At 47.6% G+C, this 18,461-nt stretch overlaps 1 protein-coding gene across 1 annotated transcript in view; it reads left to right on the forward strand.

Moving 5' to 3' along the window:
- The first annotated feature begins 253 nt into the window (after positions 1-253).
- The window catches only part of GPR50 (G protein-coupled receptor 50), a 43,874-nt gene continuing 25,666 nt past the window's right edge, over positions 254-18,461 (forward strand). The window contains exon 1 of the mRNA XM_074915161.1: positions 254-443. Coding sequence (XP_074771262.1) covers positions 269-443 — 175 coding nt within the window. The 5' untranslated portion in view covers positions 254-268. The remainder of the gene's footprint in view (positions 444-18,461) is intronic.

The raw sequence follows: 18,461 nt of genomic DNA on the forward strand, positions 1-18,461 counted from the left end.
CCGTTGCCCGCCGCCGCCGCGCGGTGGCACCATCGGACCGGAGAGCGCGGCGGGTGCCCCGCTCCGAGCACCGGGCAGCCCCCACCCCCCCCGTCTCACACCCCCCCCCCCCCGCCCCGGGCAGGGCGGTGGCACCGCCGGGGGAGGGGGCGGCGTGCACCCCCCGGGACGGGCGCGCTCCTCCCCGCGGCGGCGGCCCGGGGGCTGCCGTCGGGGCGGGAGGAGGAGGAGGAGGAGGAGGAGAAGGAGGCGGCGGGCAGAGGCGCGCATGGAGCGGGCGGGGAGCAACGGGAGCTGCCCCGGCTGCCGGCCGGAGCGGGGTTCGTCGGCGCGGGCCGCCACCGCCTTGGCGGCCGTGCTCATCTTCACCATCGTGGGGGACGTGCTGGGCAACGCGCTGGTCATCCTCTCCGTGCTGAGGAACAAGAAGCTCCGCAACGCCGGTGAGCGCGGGGCGGGCGCGGGGGGCTGCGCGGCCGCGCTGCCAACTTGCCGGCGGCGGGTGGAGCGGAACGGAGCGGCACCGCACCGCGCCCGGGGCTGCCCCGGCCCCGCGCGGGAGTCGGCGGAGCCGCGGCCCCTCCTTGGCACCGGAGCGGTGAAGGGCTTCTTGGCCCCGGGAGCCGGTGGCGAGTTGCCCAGGAGGCAGAGGAGCACCCGCCCGCCGCTTCTCTGCGGTGACCCGAGCTACCGCGGGGTCCCCCCTCGCTGTCCGCCCGCCCCGTCCGACCTCCCGGGACGTGGCTCTGCCCCGGGCAGCCGCGGGTGGAGGAGCCTGAACTCCCGCCGCCGCGCAGGGAACGGCCGCAGCCCTCCCGCCGCACCGGGCTGGGGGGAGCCGGCGGCCAAGGAAAACCCGGGTGCCAGGCAGGGGCAGGGGAAGGACCGCTCCTGCCTTTAAGACGAGTCTGTGACAACGCTGAACACTTGCTTTTACGGCCCAGCCTTGCATCTGTTTTAACATATTCCTCTTAAAGCTGCTGAGCTTTAGGTGACCAACTGAACGCAGAACACAGATTTTTTTCCATGTTTTTTCCATGGGTAGTTTGAAAGTCTGCTTTGGAGCCTTAGGTATTGACCTCCCTAATGAATTAATCTAGGAAAATTACCAAAATTATATTGATATTAACCATTTCTAAGAAGGCTGTGGTTTTTTGAGGAGGAATGTTTTGCTTTCAAGGTGCTGTTATTTTAGCAAAGAAATAAAACTGGATATGAATTGCTCTGTAAAGAGTTAAAAGGAGTCTGTGTAGCGCTGCTTAAAACATATCACAGAGTATGTTTTGCTAAGGACTACACCACTGCCCACTTCTACAGTGAAAGATGTAAAATGACCTTTAGTTTTACAGATTATAAAATGGTTTTAATGAAATATTTCCAGTGTTTATAATGTGTAAAACAAAGTTGTAAGTGTTTTGGAGATGCTGATCTCTGTCCCTCTCAATCTTCTGTAAATATGGAGTAACTCAACAAAGTTTGGTAAAAGCAGCTGATGGCTAAGACTGACGGGACAATTTCCCCCCAGCGCCCTTAACATTTGATTTATTAACGATAGCACACAAATGGCTACTGGCTCGGGCAGGCGCTGGATGCAGTGACCTCCACCAGTGAGTTGCTCTGTAACTGGCTCACAAAACGTGACCCATAGCATCCACAGTACACAGACATGCTGTACTGGGTTTGTGAGAACTTTAATATAGTTGGGAAAGGGATTTTCCATTCTCTTCAGCTTTTTTTTTTTTTTTTTTTAATGTGAGGACTGTGAGCTTGTGATCAGTGGTTCTGGGAAAGATAAGTAGAGACACCCTTCCCTTCTCCCGGCAAAAGTAGTTTCTGTTATCTAGCTTGTTGAGCAGCAGGCACATTTGAAACTATTTATGTGCTTTCATCACCTTTCCAATTCTTAATCACGTGAATGCATTTCACTTCTTAAGACTGCCTGTGCTGTGAATTAAGCTGGAGTCCCTGTGAAAGTGAAAAAGAACAGCTTTCCCTTAAAGTGACCATGGAGATGTTTTCCAAACCTTAATCCTTGTCAGTAGCTTGTTGTCTGCTCTATGTACAAGCTATCGGGATGGAAGTGTAAAGCCAACACAAGTGAAATCTTTGCTGGCATCCCTGATTTGAGGGAAGGTGGCTCTCATTGCACACAGAACTGAAGGGTGACTAGTGGGGAATTTAGTGTTACCTGCTTCAAAATGGTGGTAGGTGTTGAGAGAGACGTCCTGCTTTGTTGACCTGAGCATCGTTCCCCCTTCAGTCAACAGCCTAAACTGGAAATGCCTTTGCCAAGGCACTGGAGGGATTCAGCAGGAAAGCGAGGTGGTCAGACTGATGGTGATGGTGTGAAGTTCAGTAAGGTAAAACGTCTAACCTCCATCTAACTGTTGTCATCTTGTTTTGCTGAAAAGATCCTGTGTATTTAGGATGTTCAGGCAATATCCTGCACCTGTCCATGTTGGGGAGTGAGTGGGCTGTCTGCCTCTCTGGATGCAGAATGAGAGCGAAGCCAGGGGTCAGCTCGGTTCATGTTCCTCCTGACACGTGAGCAATACCATGAACGAGAGGTCATGCTCAGCTGGAATGCAACAGCCAGGTTGAAGTCCTCTGGACAAAGCATTTCTCTGCTCATGTTCAAACCTACCCTGAGCCAGTCCACTAAATGAAAAGGAACCCATTATGGATGTGTCAGCTCTTGCCAAATCCTGGAAGCGCCAAGCCCTCTGTTTCTGGAGCAAGCTCACAGGGAAGGTAGCGAGAGCCCAGCTACAAGGTCATCCAGCTGGAGCTGGAGCATAAGCTGGATTCGGGCTGGGATGTCAAACTGGCACTGCATCAGTGGCTGTGGTGGGTGATCACTCTTGTGGGGCTGGCGTTTTTGGTCCATCCCCCTGGCCCTCTCTGCAGTATTTGGCACGCTTCAGCGCCTCTCTGCTGCAGCGGGCAGACAGTACGAGTGTGGCTGTCGAGCGGGCTGGCACAAGGAGTACCCTCACCGGCATGGTCAACTGCCTGGAGAACATCAGCAGTTGCCTGGTGCTGAATGAGCAGAAGGAGGTGAGCGATGCCTGGAGGAAATCCAGATTCACTGAAAGCCCCAGACTTCCTCCGTGGCGGACAGTTCGTGTCCACAGCTGGTTGTTCAGTCAGTCATGCTGGAGGACCGCTGGAGTTAAGCTTTCCTACAGCAGCATCCGGCTGCCCGGACACTTGGAGCTGCTTGTATGGTCTGGGAGGATCAAACAAGGGTCCTAGCTTTGGTCCATATGTCCACAGTGCAGGACATTTAAGTGGTTGAGGGTGAAGGGCGTGGGGAATAACTCTGCTCCTCTGACAGGAGGGATGTCTGTATGTCTTTATGGGAGACAGATGAGAAGGGGTGAACTTTTTTGGCAGCTGAAAGCCTTCACAAACCTGGCGACCCTTCTACCCCTGTGCTGGTGGGTTTTAAAAGCAAAAGACCTGACCCCTAAAACTTTCCAAGATAAATTGCTCCTTTCCCACACTCTGGGGAGGTGTAAGGTATATCGGGTGGATGATGGTGTGTGCTGCGGTGTTGCTGGAAGGAGCTCCGAGCGCTGAGTGCTGATTATGACCCTTGTAGGAGATGAGTGAGCTGTGTGCCTCTGCCTGTGCAGCATCACAGCCAGATGAAGGGTGCTGGCATGGCTGAGTCTACAACTTTTCATTTGTGGGTCCTGATGGCTCTACAAGTGTGAGAATCTGTACTAAAAACAGCCAATATTTTTCAATTACTTGGCCTGTTCTTTGGGCAGAGGCTCTGGAATTACCCTTCTCTAGCTCTCCTGAACTTGCTGCAAGCTTAGGCACACAGCCAAAACACGCATACCCTGAAAACCCGTGTCTCCCACCAGTGCCGCCCGGAGCTTCATGTGCAGAGAGCAATTTCTGCTGGCTCATGGGCCTTTTTCCCTCATGGAAACGTCGTCTCTCCGGGAGCCAAATCCTCCGTGGGGGCAGGCAGTGCAGGTACAACTCTGATGAGGTCACCAGGCTCAACTGGCTTTTAATCCTCTGGATATACACTATACACTGATGTTTGCATAGCGCTGGGGATTTTGTTCTTAGACTGTCACACCGGCCAAAGTCAAGCGTCACACACAAGTCTGCATGTATCATGTCAACACAGTTACCTTTGTCAGCCAGATGTGTACTCTTAGAAGAAATTCTAGATTAGTTTGACAAGCCCTCTGACCAGAAAACTTGTTGACTAGCACAAATTGTGTTTCCGTCTCTGAATACTGCCTCTGCCGAGGACCGCAGGCGGGGTAACCAGCCTGCACTTCCCGGGTTGGGCCGCTTGCCCTCTGAAAATATTGGCAAAACCCCAAGTTTTTGTTAGCTTGAGTGGGGTTTTTTATTTATTGTTCCAAGACCTCTGGAACTTCCTGGCTGGCCTCCAACATGTTTCTGTTAATTTTTTTGTAAGAAGTCAATGTTAGGGATTTAGTGAGCTCCTTCATACACTCTGATGTGCAGGTTTTGTAGTTAGAGATGTGAAAAATGGTTAGCAGGTGGTATTGGGTATCTTCCCAACTTGCTTCTCGGAGAATTTTGTTATAGCTGAGATATATCATCCTTATGTGCAAAGATAGTAAGTAATGCTTATATTTTCTACATCTTCTGTATCAGAAAAATTTCATTGTACCTTTTTAGCACCTAGCCTATTGCACTGATAGATTGTTGCTTTTATCCTGATATACCTATTGGCATTAGGCTTTTTGATATCTTTCAGTTTTCTTTATAAAATGTGATGATTTCCAGCTACTAATTCTATAGTGGATTTTATATCTGTTACATATTTTAGTTATTTTTAAATTTGGCTCTTGTCTTAAAAAAATTCTTATTTTAAACTAAATAAACCTTTTCTGAATACTTTTTTGGGGAGGGGAAAGAAGGGCTCTACTAAGGCATCTTTAACGTCTCCCAATAAGCACTGTCACATTTGCTTAATATTAGTGTTTTCTTGCAGTTATTTTTGTGTCTGATTTTTTCTAGCTTTGGGAAACTGAACTTTTAGAGACATTGTGTAGGACTATGTTCTGTTTCCTTATCTCAAATTCAATTGGGAACTGAAAGCTGGTTTTCTTCCAGCTACCTCAGGATTTCCTTGTCCTAGAAAGCTATCTATTATATGTAGGTGTGTTGAGATTATTATGGTGGGTTTGGGGTTTTTTTTAGCACCACAAACTCTATGTAGGTGTGTTGAGATTATTATGTTTTCAATATATATATTTTTTTTTAGCACTATAAACTCTCCAACATCTGCCACAAGCCTAAAATTTCATCTTTTCTTTTGGTACATTGCAAGTAGATGCTGCTCATCTGTTCTGCTGATTCATTTGTCTACAGCAAACTCCCACCAGTGCTTGTGATTGAGCCAGCCCCTGACCCTCTGAAATGTCAGGGATCTGCAGCGGGTTCTTGGATTTCTGGTGGGCTCTGTTGAGGGAAACGTGCTGTTTGTTGATGAAACCGTTTGAAGGTTCCTGGGACTCAAGGAATGTATGGCTGGTGCAGAAGAGATGTTGGAAGTGGTTGGTGGTATGAGCACCCAGCACCTGAGTGCACCCAGTGGGCTCAAGGAGCAGTGAAGAGGGTGTGCTGGTGGGGATGGGTCAGTCCCTCCCTGTGTCCTGCTGCTGCAGCCCCCTGCCCCTGTGGCTCTGCAGGCAAGGGCTGGAGCGGGGCCAGCGGCTGCAGGAGGTGGGAGAAGTGGGAGTGACAGTGGGATAGAACCTGGGAGAAAATTAATTTGGATTAAGGTAAAGCATGAGTTTTAAGTGTAATAACAGTGCAAAGCGAAGAACAGTCTTAACCTACGTTTTCCTAGAAGGTGATTTGCATAGAGAGACACAAGGAATGGTGCTTTGCTTGGTCTGTGTCACAACCCCGTGGCCAAGCTGATGTGGAGAGCTCTGACAGCATCACCTTCATGTGCCCTAGCTGTGGTGGGGGTTCAGGTCAGGCTCCTGCCCAGACCCTTGCCCATCTGTCCTCCCTGCAGGGCTGTGCTGGGCTCTCCCTGGGCTGCGGGAGCAGGGAGGTGCCCAGAGTGCCGAGGAGGAGGCTCAGAGCTGCCGTCCTGCTCTGAGCAGTGTTTGCAGCTCCCATGCTGGGCTGCTCCTTGAACTCTGGAGGAAGCGGCAGCTCATGTATTTTTTTTTTGGGGTGCAGTAGCTTCAAAATATTTCTAAATTGGTCATTTGTACAGCTCCATAAGGGATCCAAAGGGGATTCCATCCCATCGAGTGTGTGAGGTCAAAGCCATCAATTTTTGGTTCTGCTTTTTTCTTTCTCTTTCAATTTTTTTAAAGGAAAAAGCCCCCTCCTTACAGTTCATGTAGATGGTAGTATTTTTAGGAGTGCCAGAACTCTGGAGTCCCTTTGTGAAACTTCGTGGAACTTCCAGCAGAAATCTCTACTCCCCTGTCATGGTTTAACTTCAGCTGGCAACTGAGCCCTACACAGCCTCTCTCCCTCCCCATCAGTTGGGTGGGGAAGGGAATCAGAAGAGTAAAAGTGAGAAAACCTGTGGGTTAATAGGTAAAGCAAAAGCTGTGCACACAAGCAAAGCAAAACAAGGAATTCGTTCACCCCTTGCCGTGGGCAGGCAGGTGCTCGGCCATCCCCAGGGAAGCAGGGCTGCACGGTGGCTTGGGGAGACAAACGCCACCACTGCCAGCGTCCCCCCTTGCCCCTTCTTCCCCCAGCTCTATATGCTGAGCATGACACCACATGGCCTGGGATGTCCCTGGGGTCAGCTGGGCTCAGGGGTCCCGGCTGTGCCCCCTCCCGGCTCCTTGTGCCCCCCCAGGCTCCTCGCTGGTGGGGTGGGGTGAGGAGCAGGAAAGGCCTTGACTCTGTGTAAGCGCTGCCCAGCGGTAACGACAACATCCCTGTGCTGTCAGAGCTGTTTCCAGCACAAACCCAAACCACAGCCCCATACCAGCTAATAAGGAAAAAATTAACTCTACCCCAGTCAAAACCAGCACATTCTTCACTCCCACATGTTGGTTTTCAGGACAGCCCCCGTTTGGAGAAGGACTTAAACACAGCACCTTAAGTTGTGGATGTGCAGCTGGGGAATGGAGTTAAAATACCGTTAGTCACTCAGTAAGTCGTCAGTGCTCAGTGTGTGCTTCAGGTGTACCAGTGCTTTGATAGCCAGATGGTTCATGGTCAAACAAGTGATCATATTATTCCACTAGAAACAGTAATTCTGGTGTTTTGAAACTGAGGAATATTTGTCTTTGCAAAGTGTTTGACAAAAGTTTTATTACAAGTTGGTGCAGGTTTCTATACAGTTACCCTCAAATTAGTTGAAACAAAAATCTTCGATTAGGAAGTGTGATTCTGTGAAGATCTGTGTCTTGCATCATGCAAAATAACACCCTGACAACCTGGGAGGGTCACTTATGGACCTCTCAACAAGAGTTAGCAAGCCAAGTTCAGCCTGGTGGTGGGCTCGTTCTCCTTCTCTGAATCCTTCCAACTCCTTTGTCCTTCATTGCCTTTAGAAAAGGCTTTTCTTTTTTTATTTTCAGCCTCAAAGAACATTACTGCTCCAGGACTTGATGTTTCTGAAAGATTTGGAGAGGCAAGAACTGGCTTAGACAATGGCAGGTAGTTAATTACCTCGCAGACAGTCCTTCAACACAACCTGGAATGTGTTTCAGGAAGAGGGAAGGTGGGCATATGTGTTCAAAGTAGCTGTTCCCTGTGTGACTTGTGGAGTGATTAATTAAAAGGCTTAAGAAGACAACCATCATGTGATGGCCTATAAATAAAACAGAAATTAATTCAGAGATGGTTTTTGTATGCTTTTTTCCCTTTTTTCATTTTCATTGTGGTTTTTGCTTTTCTTTCTCAGTGCAGGATGCTTAATCTCTTCCAAGGCCATCCCACAGCAGAGCAGGGGTGGAGGAGGACAGGACCATCCTTTGGGCTGGTTGGCAAGGAGAAGGCTGTGCCACAGTCCCAGGACACTCTGTTCTTGACAGTCCTGGTCTGAGGGGACTGCTCTTTGTGGAAGATGTAGAAGGAAATCTGTGGTGTAGCTTTATGTTTTAACTATTCTCAGTCCCAAAAGTTGGAATGAGGGCTGGTGAGTCCCTGTCTTCTGAGACCCCCCCTTTTGATGTTTTCTGTTGAGAGACCTCAGATCTTGCTTTGTTGAAGGATCCCCAGCATCACCTTCAGATGTGATGCTGACAAACACTGCGATGGCTGCAGGGGACTGAGGTCCAGCAGCCAAGGGCTGACCTGCCCCGAATCCTTACCTGTTCTTTGACTTAGATGCAACACTCATGGGCCTGGGCTTGGCCCTGGGTTAAATTCAGGCACAGCTGAACTGGATGATGGAGGTGCTGAGGAGTGTGTGTCACAGCTGTGGATCCCAGGCCAGCATAAAAGGATCCAGGTAGAGATGGATGGATGGATGCTGATGAAGTGGTGGCAGGATGTGCCAATGCAGCCAAAAACAAACAAAGGTGGGTAATAGGATGCTTGGACTAGCCCAGGTGTACCTCTTCCCTGACACTGGGGAGGAAAGGTGGAGAGAACTGGCAGCTCATTGCAGACATTTTAGTTTGACAGTAAGGGTAGGTGGGCTCTAGAGACCCTGATGTCTTCTGGGAGGGAATGTAGCTGGCCCCGTGGGTGCTGAGCAGGCATGCAGCCTGCTGTTCCCATGGGCTCTGTGAGCCATAAGTTAAATGGAGTATAATGTATTTCACCTTATTCCTGGCCCTGTGCCTGATCTCCAGATCTCAGTTGTGAGTTTTATTTCTGCAGATATTGCAGAAGAAAGTAGAGCAAATTGAATCTTAATGGGTGGGTGAAACCCATAGCAGAGTCACATTTGGATGCATTAGAAACTGGAGCCCTGGCCTGTGCTGCCAGAGGGAAAAGCTGCCTGACAGGAGGGAGGGAGGGAACAGCTTCCCTAGTGTGCCCACAGCACAGCTCCTGCCAGGCACGGGCTGCCTGCACCCAGTGAGATGGGGGCACAGGGCTCTCCTGTGGCTTTAGCTCTGTCCTACTTGTGGGGTGATTCACAAGGAGGGATTTAGGAAAAGGAGATGTTCTCCACGTAGTCCAAGATTTTCCAGTGACTTGTGCAGGGTGACTAACTTGCTTTCCTGCATGCTGCGGGGTGAGAAGAGCCTACTGATTTAGTTGACCACAGCAGCTTAAGCCAGCCCTGCAACTGGCATACTAACATAGCATAGGAGCATTTGTGGAGTGGGCAGCAGGTAGAGAAGATAAGAGGGAGTAAAAGACTGGGATCCTGGTGTGTGGGAATGGGTTTGGGCTCTGCTTTTAGGGTGGAACTGTTGAAGACATGAAGGAGATGATCCGTGCTCAGGACTTCTGTACCTACCCAATCCACCCACTTATTCTCCCGCTTGTGTCTGCCGGCCAGTTTCAGTGGCAGCAGCCATTCAGATCTCGCTGTCCTCCCAGTTCTTCTTTGGCCACAAGTCCCATCTGTAGGCTGCTGGAATACTCCTGCCTGGCATTTGCCCTCCCCACGTATTGGTCAGCATTCAGCTTTGGGGCTTCCTTGGGCCCGTGGAGAGTCCCCTGGCCCGGAGGAGAGCAGAGTCACACCAGCATTGGCAGGAGGGATCAGTGCTCGCCCATGTGACAGGTGAGGGAAAGAGCTGATGGGAGCTGTGTTTTGAGGCATGCTGATGGAGGAGGGAAGGGTTGGGGATGTCAAGAGAGGTGTGCGGGGCTCTCATTCATGTCCCCGAGGGAACAGTGAGGCAGGGAAGGCAGTGTGGCAGCACTTCCCCCACACTCCTGTTGGTTTCCAAGCAATACCTAGTGTTGTTCTTGGCTGGTTCCTAGGAAAATGGATCATACCATATCCAAAATATTCACTCCTGGATTTAATAATAATAATGCGAAAATAACTTAAATGTATTTCTTTCAGAACCTTATGGTATTCCATGGAAATGATTTCTGTTTATCTGCTGGAGCTGCCAAACATGTACTCCAAAGCCAACGTTCATGCAAGTCGTTGCTCTTTTAAATAGAAGGGGAGAACAATAGCCTGTGACAGTAGCTTTGGCCCCATGCTGTCTGAGGACAACAGCTGTGCATTGCACCATTCACCACCTGCAGCTTTTCACCAAGGTTTCCTGGGTCATATCTCTGTGTTGACATCGCTAGAGAGGCGCCTTGGTGAGCAGAGCCAGGCCTAAGCACCTGGGTAACCTTCCTCTATGACTAACACCTTTTCCAGGTTAATTTGTTCTTCAGTCTCTACACGTCAAGGTCCTTCCTCCTTATTCTTTACTTGGAGATGCTCTAGAGCTTTTTGGAAGTTGCCTTAGTTGTGGAGGAGCTGAGAGGGTGGTGGAGGCCTCTTGTTGCTGGCCTGGTGTCTTCTTTGCAGTGCTGGCATGATCCAGCCCAAATAAAGGCAAACCCTGGCCCCTGTGGTTGATTCTCCAGCCCAGTGCAGTAGCCGAGCCTTATACAGCACCTCCAGGCCAAGGCTGTGGCTTTTCTGTGTGGTCAGGGTGGAGGTCAGAGCTGAAATTCAGGAGGAGTTTGGCCAATGGTGCCATAAGGACATGGGCATAAGGTGCATTAACTGTATCTCAAGGATAGTAAACACCCTTTCCATTTCCTGGTGCAGAGGCTAAAAGCAAGGCATGACAACATAAAATATCCCTGAAAGAGGCTTCCAGTAGCATTTGGGTAGTCTGGAGTTGGCAAAGTTCATATTCCTGCTTTTCACTTACCATTTCCATCATCCTCTCTCATGCTCTCCTCCCTCCACTCTTTTGACTCCTGGTGGAGGGCAGATCATGCTCACACTGATGGTATCTGTTAATATCTGACTGAAAATATATCTGTCTCTTCACAGGTTGCACCATTATCTTATTTACAAATGGCCAGTATGATTTCAGCATCTCAATAAATGGCAGCAGCAAAGATGAAGAGGAGTTAAGTCAGCTGTCCCCTGCTTTCCATCACTAGTTCTGCCTGTTTTCTTTCTGTCCAAAAATATTGGCACCATTTCTGGACTTTTCAGTTCTCTGCTTTGCAGGGAGAAATTAAGCTGAAATAAAGTATACTGTTCCCTTTTATGCAGAAGTAGATGTTATCAGGTCAGAGATTATATCTTGGCTTTTCCAAGGGAAGACTAGAAATGAAAGAAACCTTTTCTACTGTACCTAAGGTGTAAGTCAGCAGCAAGCTCTGCCTTCATGTCTTAGGTCTTATGTCTTAAACAGTCTTTCTACTAATCAAAACTGATTAGGCAAAACTAATTGGACTAAGCTGAAAGCTTGCTGACAAAACCCTTTAAGAGTAGGTGTTGTTGATAGGCTCTGAAATTATCAGATATTGCAGCATGGATTGCAAGCTCTGCTTCTTCCGTGCTTGTCCATGGGAGTTCCTGTAGGGAAGGCAGAAGTGTGGTGTGAGGACTTGCAGAAAAAATGCCTGTGTGGTGGGAGAAGGAAGGACTGGTTTGGTGGGAGACTGCCGAGCTAATCTCTGCCTTCAAACAGGCAGTGCTGCCTGCTGAGAGCTATCATGGCCAGCAGTTAGAGCAAAGAGGAGCAGCAGGAGTCACAGCTCTGTGCTATTCTAGATGAGAAGCAAGCTTGCAGCTCCCGCAGGTGATCTGCTTGTGTTCCTTGCTGTGATACATCTGGGTGCCTGGGGTGCAGAGTGGTGCCTTTCCGCATGTGCCAGCTGTGCCCTTGCACAGCACCCTGTGTTTTAAGGATTTGACAAACCTAGGCTATTGCAGGGTGCCCTCCTTCAGGGCACTTCTCGCCTAGGTTAGGAGTGGACTGAATGTCTAGGCATATGCAGTGGTCTTTATCCAGCTTTATCCTCCCAGGAAAAGAGAGAACTTGTTAGGCAATGTTCTTCCTGACAGAGGCTTACCAGCCAGTTCTTAATGACCCAGGACCTCACTGCGAAATTCAGAGGGCTCTGGTTTCAGGAGGACAGCTGCAGTGGACAAAACATTTCCAGCCTGGTCTAGATTAGCATTGGAAGGTGAGGTGATGCTGTCTGCCACCACCTAGCTAAGTCCTTCTAAAAGGCAAGTCAGGACAGAGGAGCTGGGAACTGACTTGAGGGAAGACCTTAGGTGGGGAAGGTAGGGTTTCCCATGCAAGGCAATGAGGGAGTAAAACTGCCTAATTAGGACAATAGACTAATTAGCTAATGAGAGAAGCCTTCCTGGTGTGGATGTACCATTGAAAGCCATTAATTAAAAGTCTTGCTAAATTCCAGGCTAGACAAAACCTTTGAGATTAGTGTGGGAGCAAGAAATAACCACTGGATGAACACCAGCATTGTATCCCTTAGCAGACACACAGCCTTCTCTGCCTTCTCCATGGAGTCTTTAAAATAATAAATTTGCTTTGGAATAAATTGTACAGGTACGGGAACAGAGAAGCTGGGCAAGCAACAACCAGGGCTTACAAGGAGCTAGACTGTTTGAGCCTTCCTGTGGCAGCATCTGTTCTTCCTTACTGGTATTTCGACTGCAGTTCTCATTTATTTATTTTTTTGAGACAAATTTCTCCCAGGAGAGGCTGGATTTCTTCTGATTGATTGTTAGCTTTACAAAAACAGTTACTGCTGCTGGAGTGTTCCTATTGTTTTGATGAACCAGTCTTTCACAGTTTTTTTCTACCTTTGAAAGTGATTCTTTTGCCCATTTGCAACAAATGTGGGAAGATACCCACATTTCCTCCCATGTGGAATGAAGACAAATGATCAAACGCTGGCACTTTTTTTCTAGAATGTGATCCTGGTTTGTAACCAACCCTTCTATTTTCCTCTCTGCTGTTTTAAAATGAGTTTCAATTCCTAACAATCAGCAAAACTGCGCTAAGAAGCAGTGACTCAGATGGCAAACTGTGATCCCTTTTCCACCTCCTATAGTGTTGATAACGTGGGCAGAAGCTTCTCCTGTGAGGGTGCTGCTGAATGGCATGCCACCACTGCCCTGGCTCCTGCAGAGGTGGCATGAGTGTGTCAGGCCTCTGTTCTCACTGATTTATGGTAGATGCTACTTTATAATGGACCCCTCCCCAGTAGATTTTACTCTATGGTTTAATATGCACATGCAACACCCAGTTAATGGGTGTGCACCGATGTATTTATCTCACTGGTGAGGTTTGCTTGTGAGGTTTTAAAGGTTTGTACTCACAGAAGATAAAAGTTGGCAAGCGAGGTGGCTGGCGTGAAGGTAGTTTTGGTGTTAAGGGAAGAGTGGTTGTGCTGCAAAGTTGTTGTGCACTGTGGTCCTGTATTTGCTGCCATATGGCTGTAGGACTTGGGGGACAGCCCTGTGTTACAAGGGTCCTTACTGCAAAGCTGGAGAGTTGCTTGGCCAAGCAAGAGCTTGCTTAGCCACAAGCTGTCCTTCAGTGTGGTAAAATCCCCCCCAACTGGGGCAGAAGGATACAGCACATCAGTGAAGAGAGATTGCTGAGCAGCACTTTGTCTGGTTTAGCTTTCTGCCATGGACACCTAAGGCAAGTTCATTTTGAAATAGAAGCTGACTGGTTATTCTGCACTGTGTCACCCAAGAAAAGCACATCTTTTCTTAAAGAAGAAGAGACAGAGAAGCCAATTCCTGCAAAGCATTAATTTCCTTCCACATACCCTTGCCTCTCTAATTCTGCTGAGATTGCTCTTTCACTGGGGAAACCAGGGAGGCAGGGGAAAGGTACTATGTCTAGGGTACCTAAATATGTTGGGTTGCTGACTGCAGGATGAGGATGCCAGCACAAATGGGCGCCTGGCAGTGTATTGCACTTCTATCTGTGGAAATCCAGCCGCCCTTTTTGTTCCGATGGGTCTGTTTTAACTCTTGGACTTTCCTCAGAGTGGGATTCTTAGTGTGGGCTGAATCCCTTTTAAAGTAAATTGGGTGGAATTTGAATTGGCAGCCCACTAAAGACCGTAAGTAACTGGTGGTGCAGCTGCATTTGGGCCAGGCACCCTGGCTGCAACGCCGCTAGCAGAGCATAGATGTGTTTCCCTTGGCATTAGAGGAACAGAGGGCTTCCTGTGGGTCCTGAGCATGAGCGTTGCCATTTTAATTCTAATAACAGCACAATTAGAGTGGGTGCTGGTCCCAGAACACATCCATCCCCGGTGTGCACTGGTCTTGTAGAGAGGAGATGGTCCTGGCCACACGTGCTGCGGGAAGGGGCCTGGGGAGGCTGCCGTGCCAGTGCTGCGTGCGGGGCTGGCTGCCCCACGGCCCCAGCTGGAGGCTGGACATTGCTGGGCTGGAGTGCTGATGTATGAGCTGCCACACGGATGGGGACTGCAGAGCCTGGCACATCGCTGTCGGGAACAAGCGGCGATGCGCACACTGTGTGTGATGCCCGTGTAGAGGGTATTGAGCACCCGTCCTGTTCCCCTGCTGTGCTGTGCGTTCTGGTGGGGAGGAGAGTCGGAGGAAAACAGCGTGGATTCAGGAGAAAGAATGACTCTCTCCCTTCTGGGCATCCTAGAGCTCAAAATACTTGAATATCTTTGCTGTAACAGGAAGAGAGATACTTTGCAATCATGCTAAAAAGATACATCATTAAAGACTTCTGATTTGGCACCCTTTGTCCTTCTGACTGGTGCCGACTTTAAAGCAGGTGAGGTAACAGCTGGAGTGGCCTTGAAGTGGCACAGGAATAGCAACAGAGAAAACTGGAGTTGAAACTCCCTGTAAAGCTGGTAAAAGGACAGCCTGAAACTGAAATGTTATTCAGCTGCAAAAGAGATTAAAGTAGTTTCTGCTTGAATACAGTCCCTTTCTTATACATCCACCAGTGATCTTTGTGACTATGTATTTGTCAAAAATGGTTTTCAGTTACCTGTTGTGGAGGGTGTGAGTAGTTAGAAAATTCTTGTTCTGGCTTTCTGGGCATCTGGGAATAAAACCCAATGCTGCTGATAGTCCTGCCATCAAACGGGGCCTGGCAGCTTTTATTCTTATCCTTCGCACTTGGGAAAGTAAGACAGAAGATTTGATCTCTTTAGCATGGTGACAAGCTGTGGACTGTAACAGCAGCATCCTTTCCAGGGGACTGCTGCTGGACGAAAACATTTCAGACACACTGTGTACTGCTTTCTATGAGACAAGGAGATTCAGAGCTGTGGTACCTGGAAGAAGCAAAGATGTGTTTGTGTCCATCCCATCATCAGTTTTACTTTATTCCTGTTATTTCTATTTATGCCTAGTTTGCATTTTAACAGATGCACCAGGGATAACGCTTCTTCCTCTTGAGTACTGTTGGCTGTAGGATGTGAGACCTATAGATCAGCTGCCTGTGGAGCTGTAGTTCCACCCACATTGTATTAGTTTCTCTGCCTTATTCCTTCTCTCGCAATTTAAAATTATCTTGCTTTTAAGAGCTTTTCCAAGCTGTGGAAAGCTACTGACATTCAGAAATTCTCAAACTCCACCACAGAGAACACAATTCTTCTGCATTCTCTATCAGCAAGTGTTTTATAATTCATTATTCTAGCAACACTGAAGTTTTCAAACATGTATGGGTTGCTTAAATATATTGTCTGTGAATTCAGAATGTACATGTCTGAGAACGCACCAGATCTCTTCCTCACAACTCTTGAATTTCCCTGTCTTCCTCACAATCATGCTGTATTAATTCTTTCAGTGATTAACAGTGTCTGCCTAGAATTGTGTTGGGAGTATCTTAAGAAGTAAGAAGCCAGTTAAAATTCAAAGCAGCACACAGCAATCTTGACATGGAACTTGAAAGTGCTGCAAAATTATGCCTAAAGAGACCAAGCACTTCTGTTTTAAAAGCTGCTCTGTCCTTTTCCCTTCCCTCTGAGCAGTAAAAGATCTGAATTAAAACAGTTCAGGTGAACAACAAAACATGTCTATATGTAAGCAGCAAAAAAAGAAATAGAGCAAGATGTGTCCAAAATTATTTTGTGAAGCAGCTTGGAGCCTTCTAACGTCAGATCTGCATACTGAATTATTATGCAGAAAAAAACCCCTTTGTCCATGTGAATGGATTCGGATAGGCTTTAAAAGGAAAGGGTGACGTGAAGTCTGGTGCTTGGGTGCTTGGGTTTGCCGTGTGATGAGGACACTGTCTTTTGGAGTCACCTCTACTGCCATCCTCTCAGTCCCCCCTTTCCTGTGACGCTTCCCTGGAAGTGGGGCAAGACAGTTTCACACTGGGAAGCAATGTAAAGCCAATGAGCAAGGTTTCATGGCATGGAAAATATTTGCTCTCTTCTGCCAGTCTTCTCCTTCCTTTTCCTTAATCTCTGAACATCTCCATGCATAATCTCTCCTCTAATTATAACCACATTGGAACCAACAGTGTGGTACCTAGTAATTACTTTATTAATGAATATTTATTCGTTCCTATGACTTTCTTTCTCTTACATTAAAAAATGGATTTTTATTTGCCATTGTTCAAAGTCAAGAATGTAGCATGTATTTAAAAACACACACAAACCCAAACTTTTTTTTCTGTTTGGGGGAAAAAGAATCCTAACCACAACCCATGTTCAAGACTTTCTAAGTGTCTAAGCAAAAGTAGTGATTGTTTTTGAGGAGTTAAACTTGTGGAGTTTTAACTGAGAACTACACAACCTTTCAAGGTCATTGTGGCAAAGAAAGATCGGGGGTGTGGGTGTGTGTGTGTGTGTGTCCAATTTGCAGTCCAGCTCTGGGACATCTGTTTTGCAAAGCTGCACCTGGGGAGGTTTAGGTGGCTGGGAAGGTGTAACACGAGTGACTTTACACTGCATCCTTCCCCTGCTCCTCCCGTGTGCTCAGGCTGCGGGCAGGGGCAATGCCTGGCCTGCCGGAATGGAGCCTGTGTGCTGAGCTCCAGCACTGCTGTGACTGGGCACTCGTACACCACCACCATCAGTGACTCACATGCTTTGCCATCTCACCAAAAGTTGCAACTTCTACTAAAAAAAAGAATCGTTTTATCAGTGGCTCTGGCAGCCCAAGGATGTGTATGAAGAGCTTCCTTAAAGGCTAAAGGGACTGACCAGGGATGGCTGTTTTACACTGTTGCTCTGAGAGAATGGAGATGAGCCTTCAAAGCTGGCTTGTGCTGACAGACACAGCCAGCCAAGATGTTTGAGCTGAACAGCGGACTTTTTGCATGATAATTGATATCCAGATATTGAAATATGCTGGTTAAAGAAAAACAAATTATTCTATCTGTAGTATATCAATGCATCATTCTAGCTCATGGCTTTATCTAATTCAACTTTTGATTTAGATTCTGATTTTTCACACCATTCAGAAAGCTTCACTGGACAAGGAGCAGGAAAGACTGTGGGAAGCTGAGCACTTGTTGACTCTAGCAGCCAAGTCCTCTGCAATCTTATTCCTCACCTAATTAGCAAAGCAAGATAACTAGAGGGTAGCATTTTGTATAAACTCAGAGATGCAACCCACCGTCTTGGTTGTGCAGAGCAGGTTGTAAATCAGGCAATGCCTCTTAACTTACACATGTCTTCACCTCCTGCTCTGAGTAGACAAAAGAAGTGCAATAGGGAGTATTGTATGTATTACACATACTTGGCTATGATTCTCCTTTTAGGAATGTTTCCTTCTCCAAAGAGCCAAATAAGAACTGTCATCCTAAGAATGACTGATTAAGAAACTGCAACATAGAAATATTAGGAGAGGGAACAGCATGTGGCCCTTATAAATGTCTGTAGCAAGTGTGGAGAACAAACCAACTGGATTTGACTGCTGGAGATACCTTTAACAATTAAAATGTGAAGTAGCCCAAGAAGAGCTGGTTGTACATCTGTGTGCATCATAGATGGTGTAGTTTGGTTTTGCTCAGCATCCAAGACTTTCAAGCCAAAACTTTGGGGATGTTTCAGTAAGAAAAGTATGTTGTAATTACACAGTGGTTAAAAAGGTATCTTTTCTTGTCAGAAGTGTATCTGGCCAAATTGTAATGGCTTTTTTTCTCTTCTTCCATGGCTATTTTTGTTTAAGACCTGCTTTGCAACAAAGCTGGTAAAGCTTTTTTACTTCAGAAAGAGGAGGAAGGTACTTCAGGTTAATCAGCAAGGCTTGGAGGTATTTTATTAACACCCCTATGGGGGAAGCCTGATTCTGATTTATTTGCAGAAATTTCACAATTTGTCAGTGCTGTCTGTCAGGCTTCCTCTTGAGTTTCAAATGACTGGATATTAGGACTGGTCCAAGTAGAAAGCTTTGTTTGAACGTGAACTTCACCAGAGATTACCTGTGAACTTTCTTGAGATCCTAATGGACACATGGAAATGTTAAGGGTTTAGAAGAAACCAGTAATTACTGATCAATGTAGTTGGTGTTTTAATTCACATATCCATTCTAAATAGAACTTTTCCAAAAGCTTCTGTCTAAATTTAAATGGACTGTTTATAGCAATCAGCCAGTAATA

This window comes from Athene noctua, chromosome 11 (genome assembly GCF_965140245.1).
Source record: "Athene noctua chromosome 11, bAthNoc1.hap1.1, whole genome shotgun sequence".
Taxonomy (NCBI): Eukaryota; Metazoa; Chordata; class Aves; order Strigiformes; family Strigidae; genus Athene; species Athene noctua.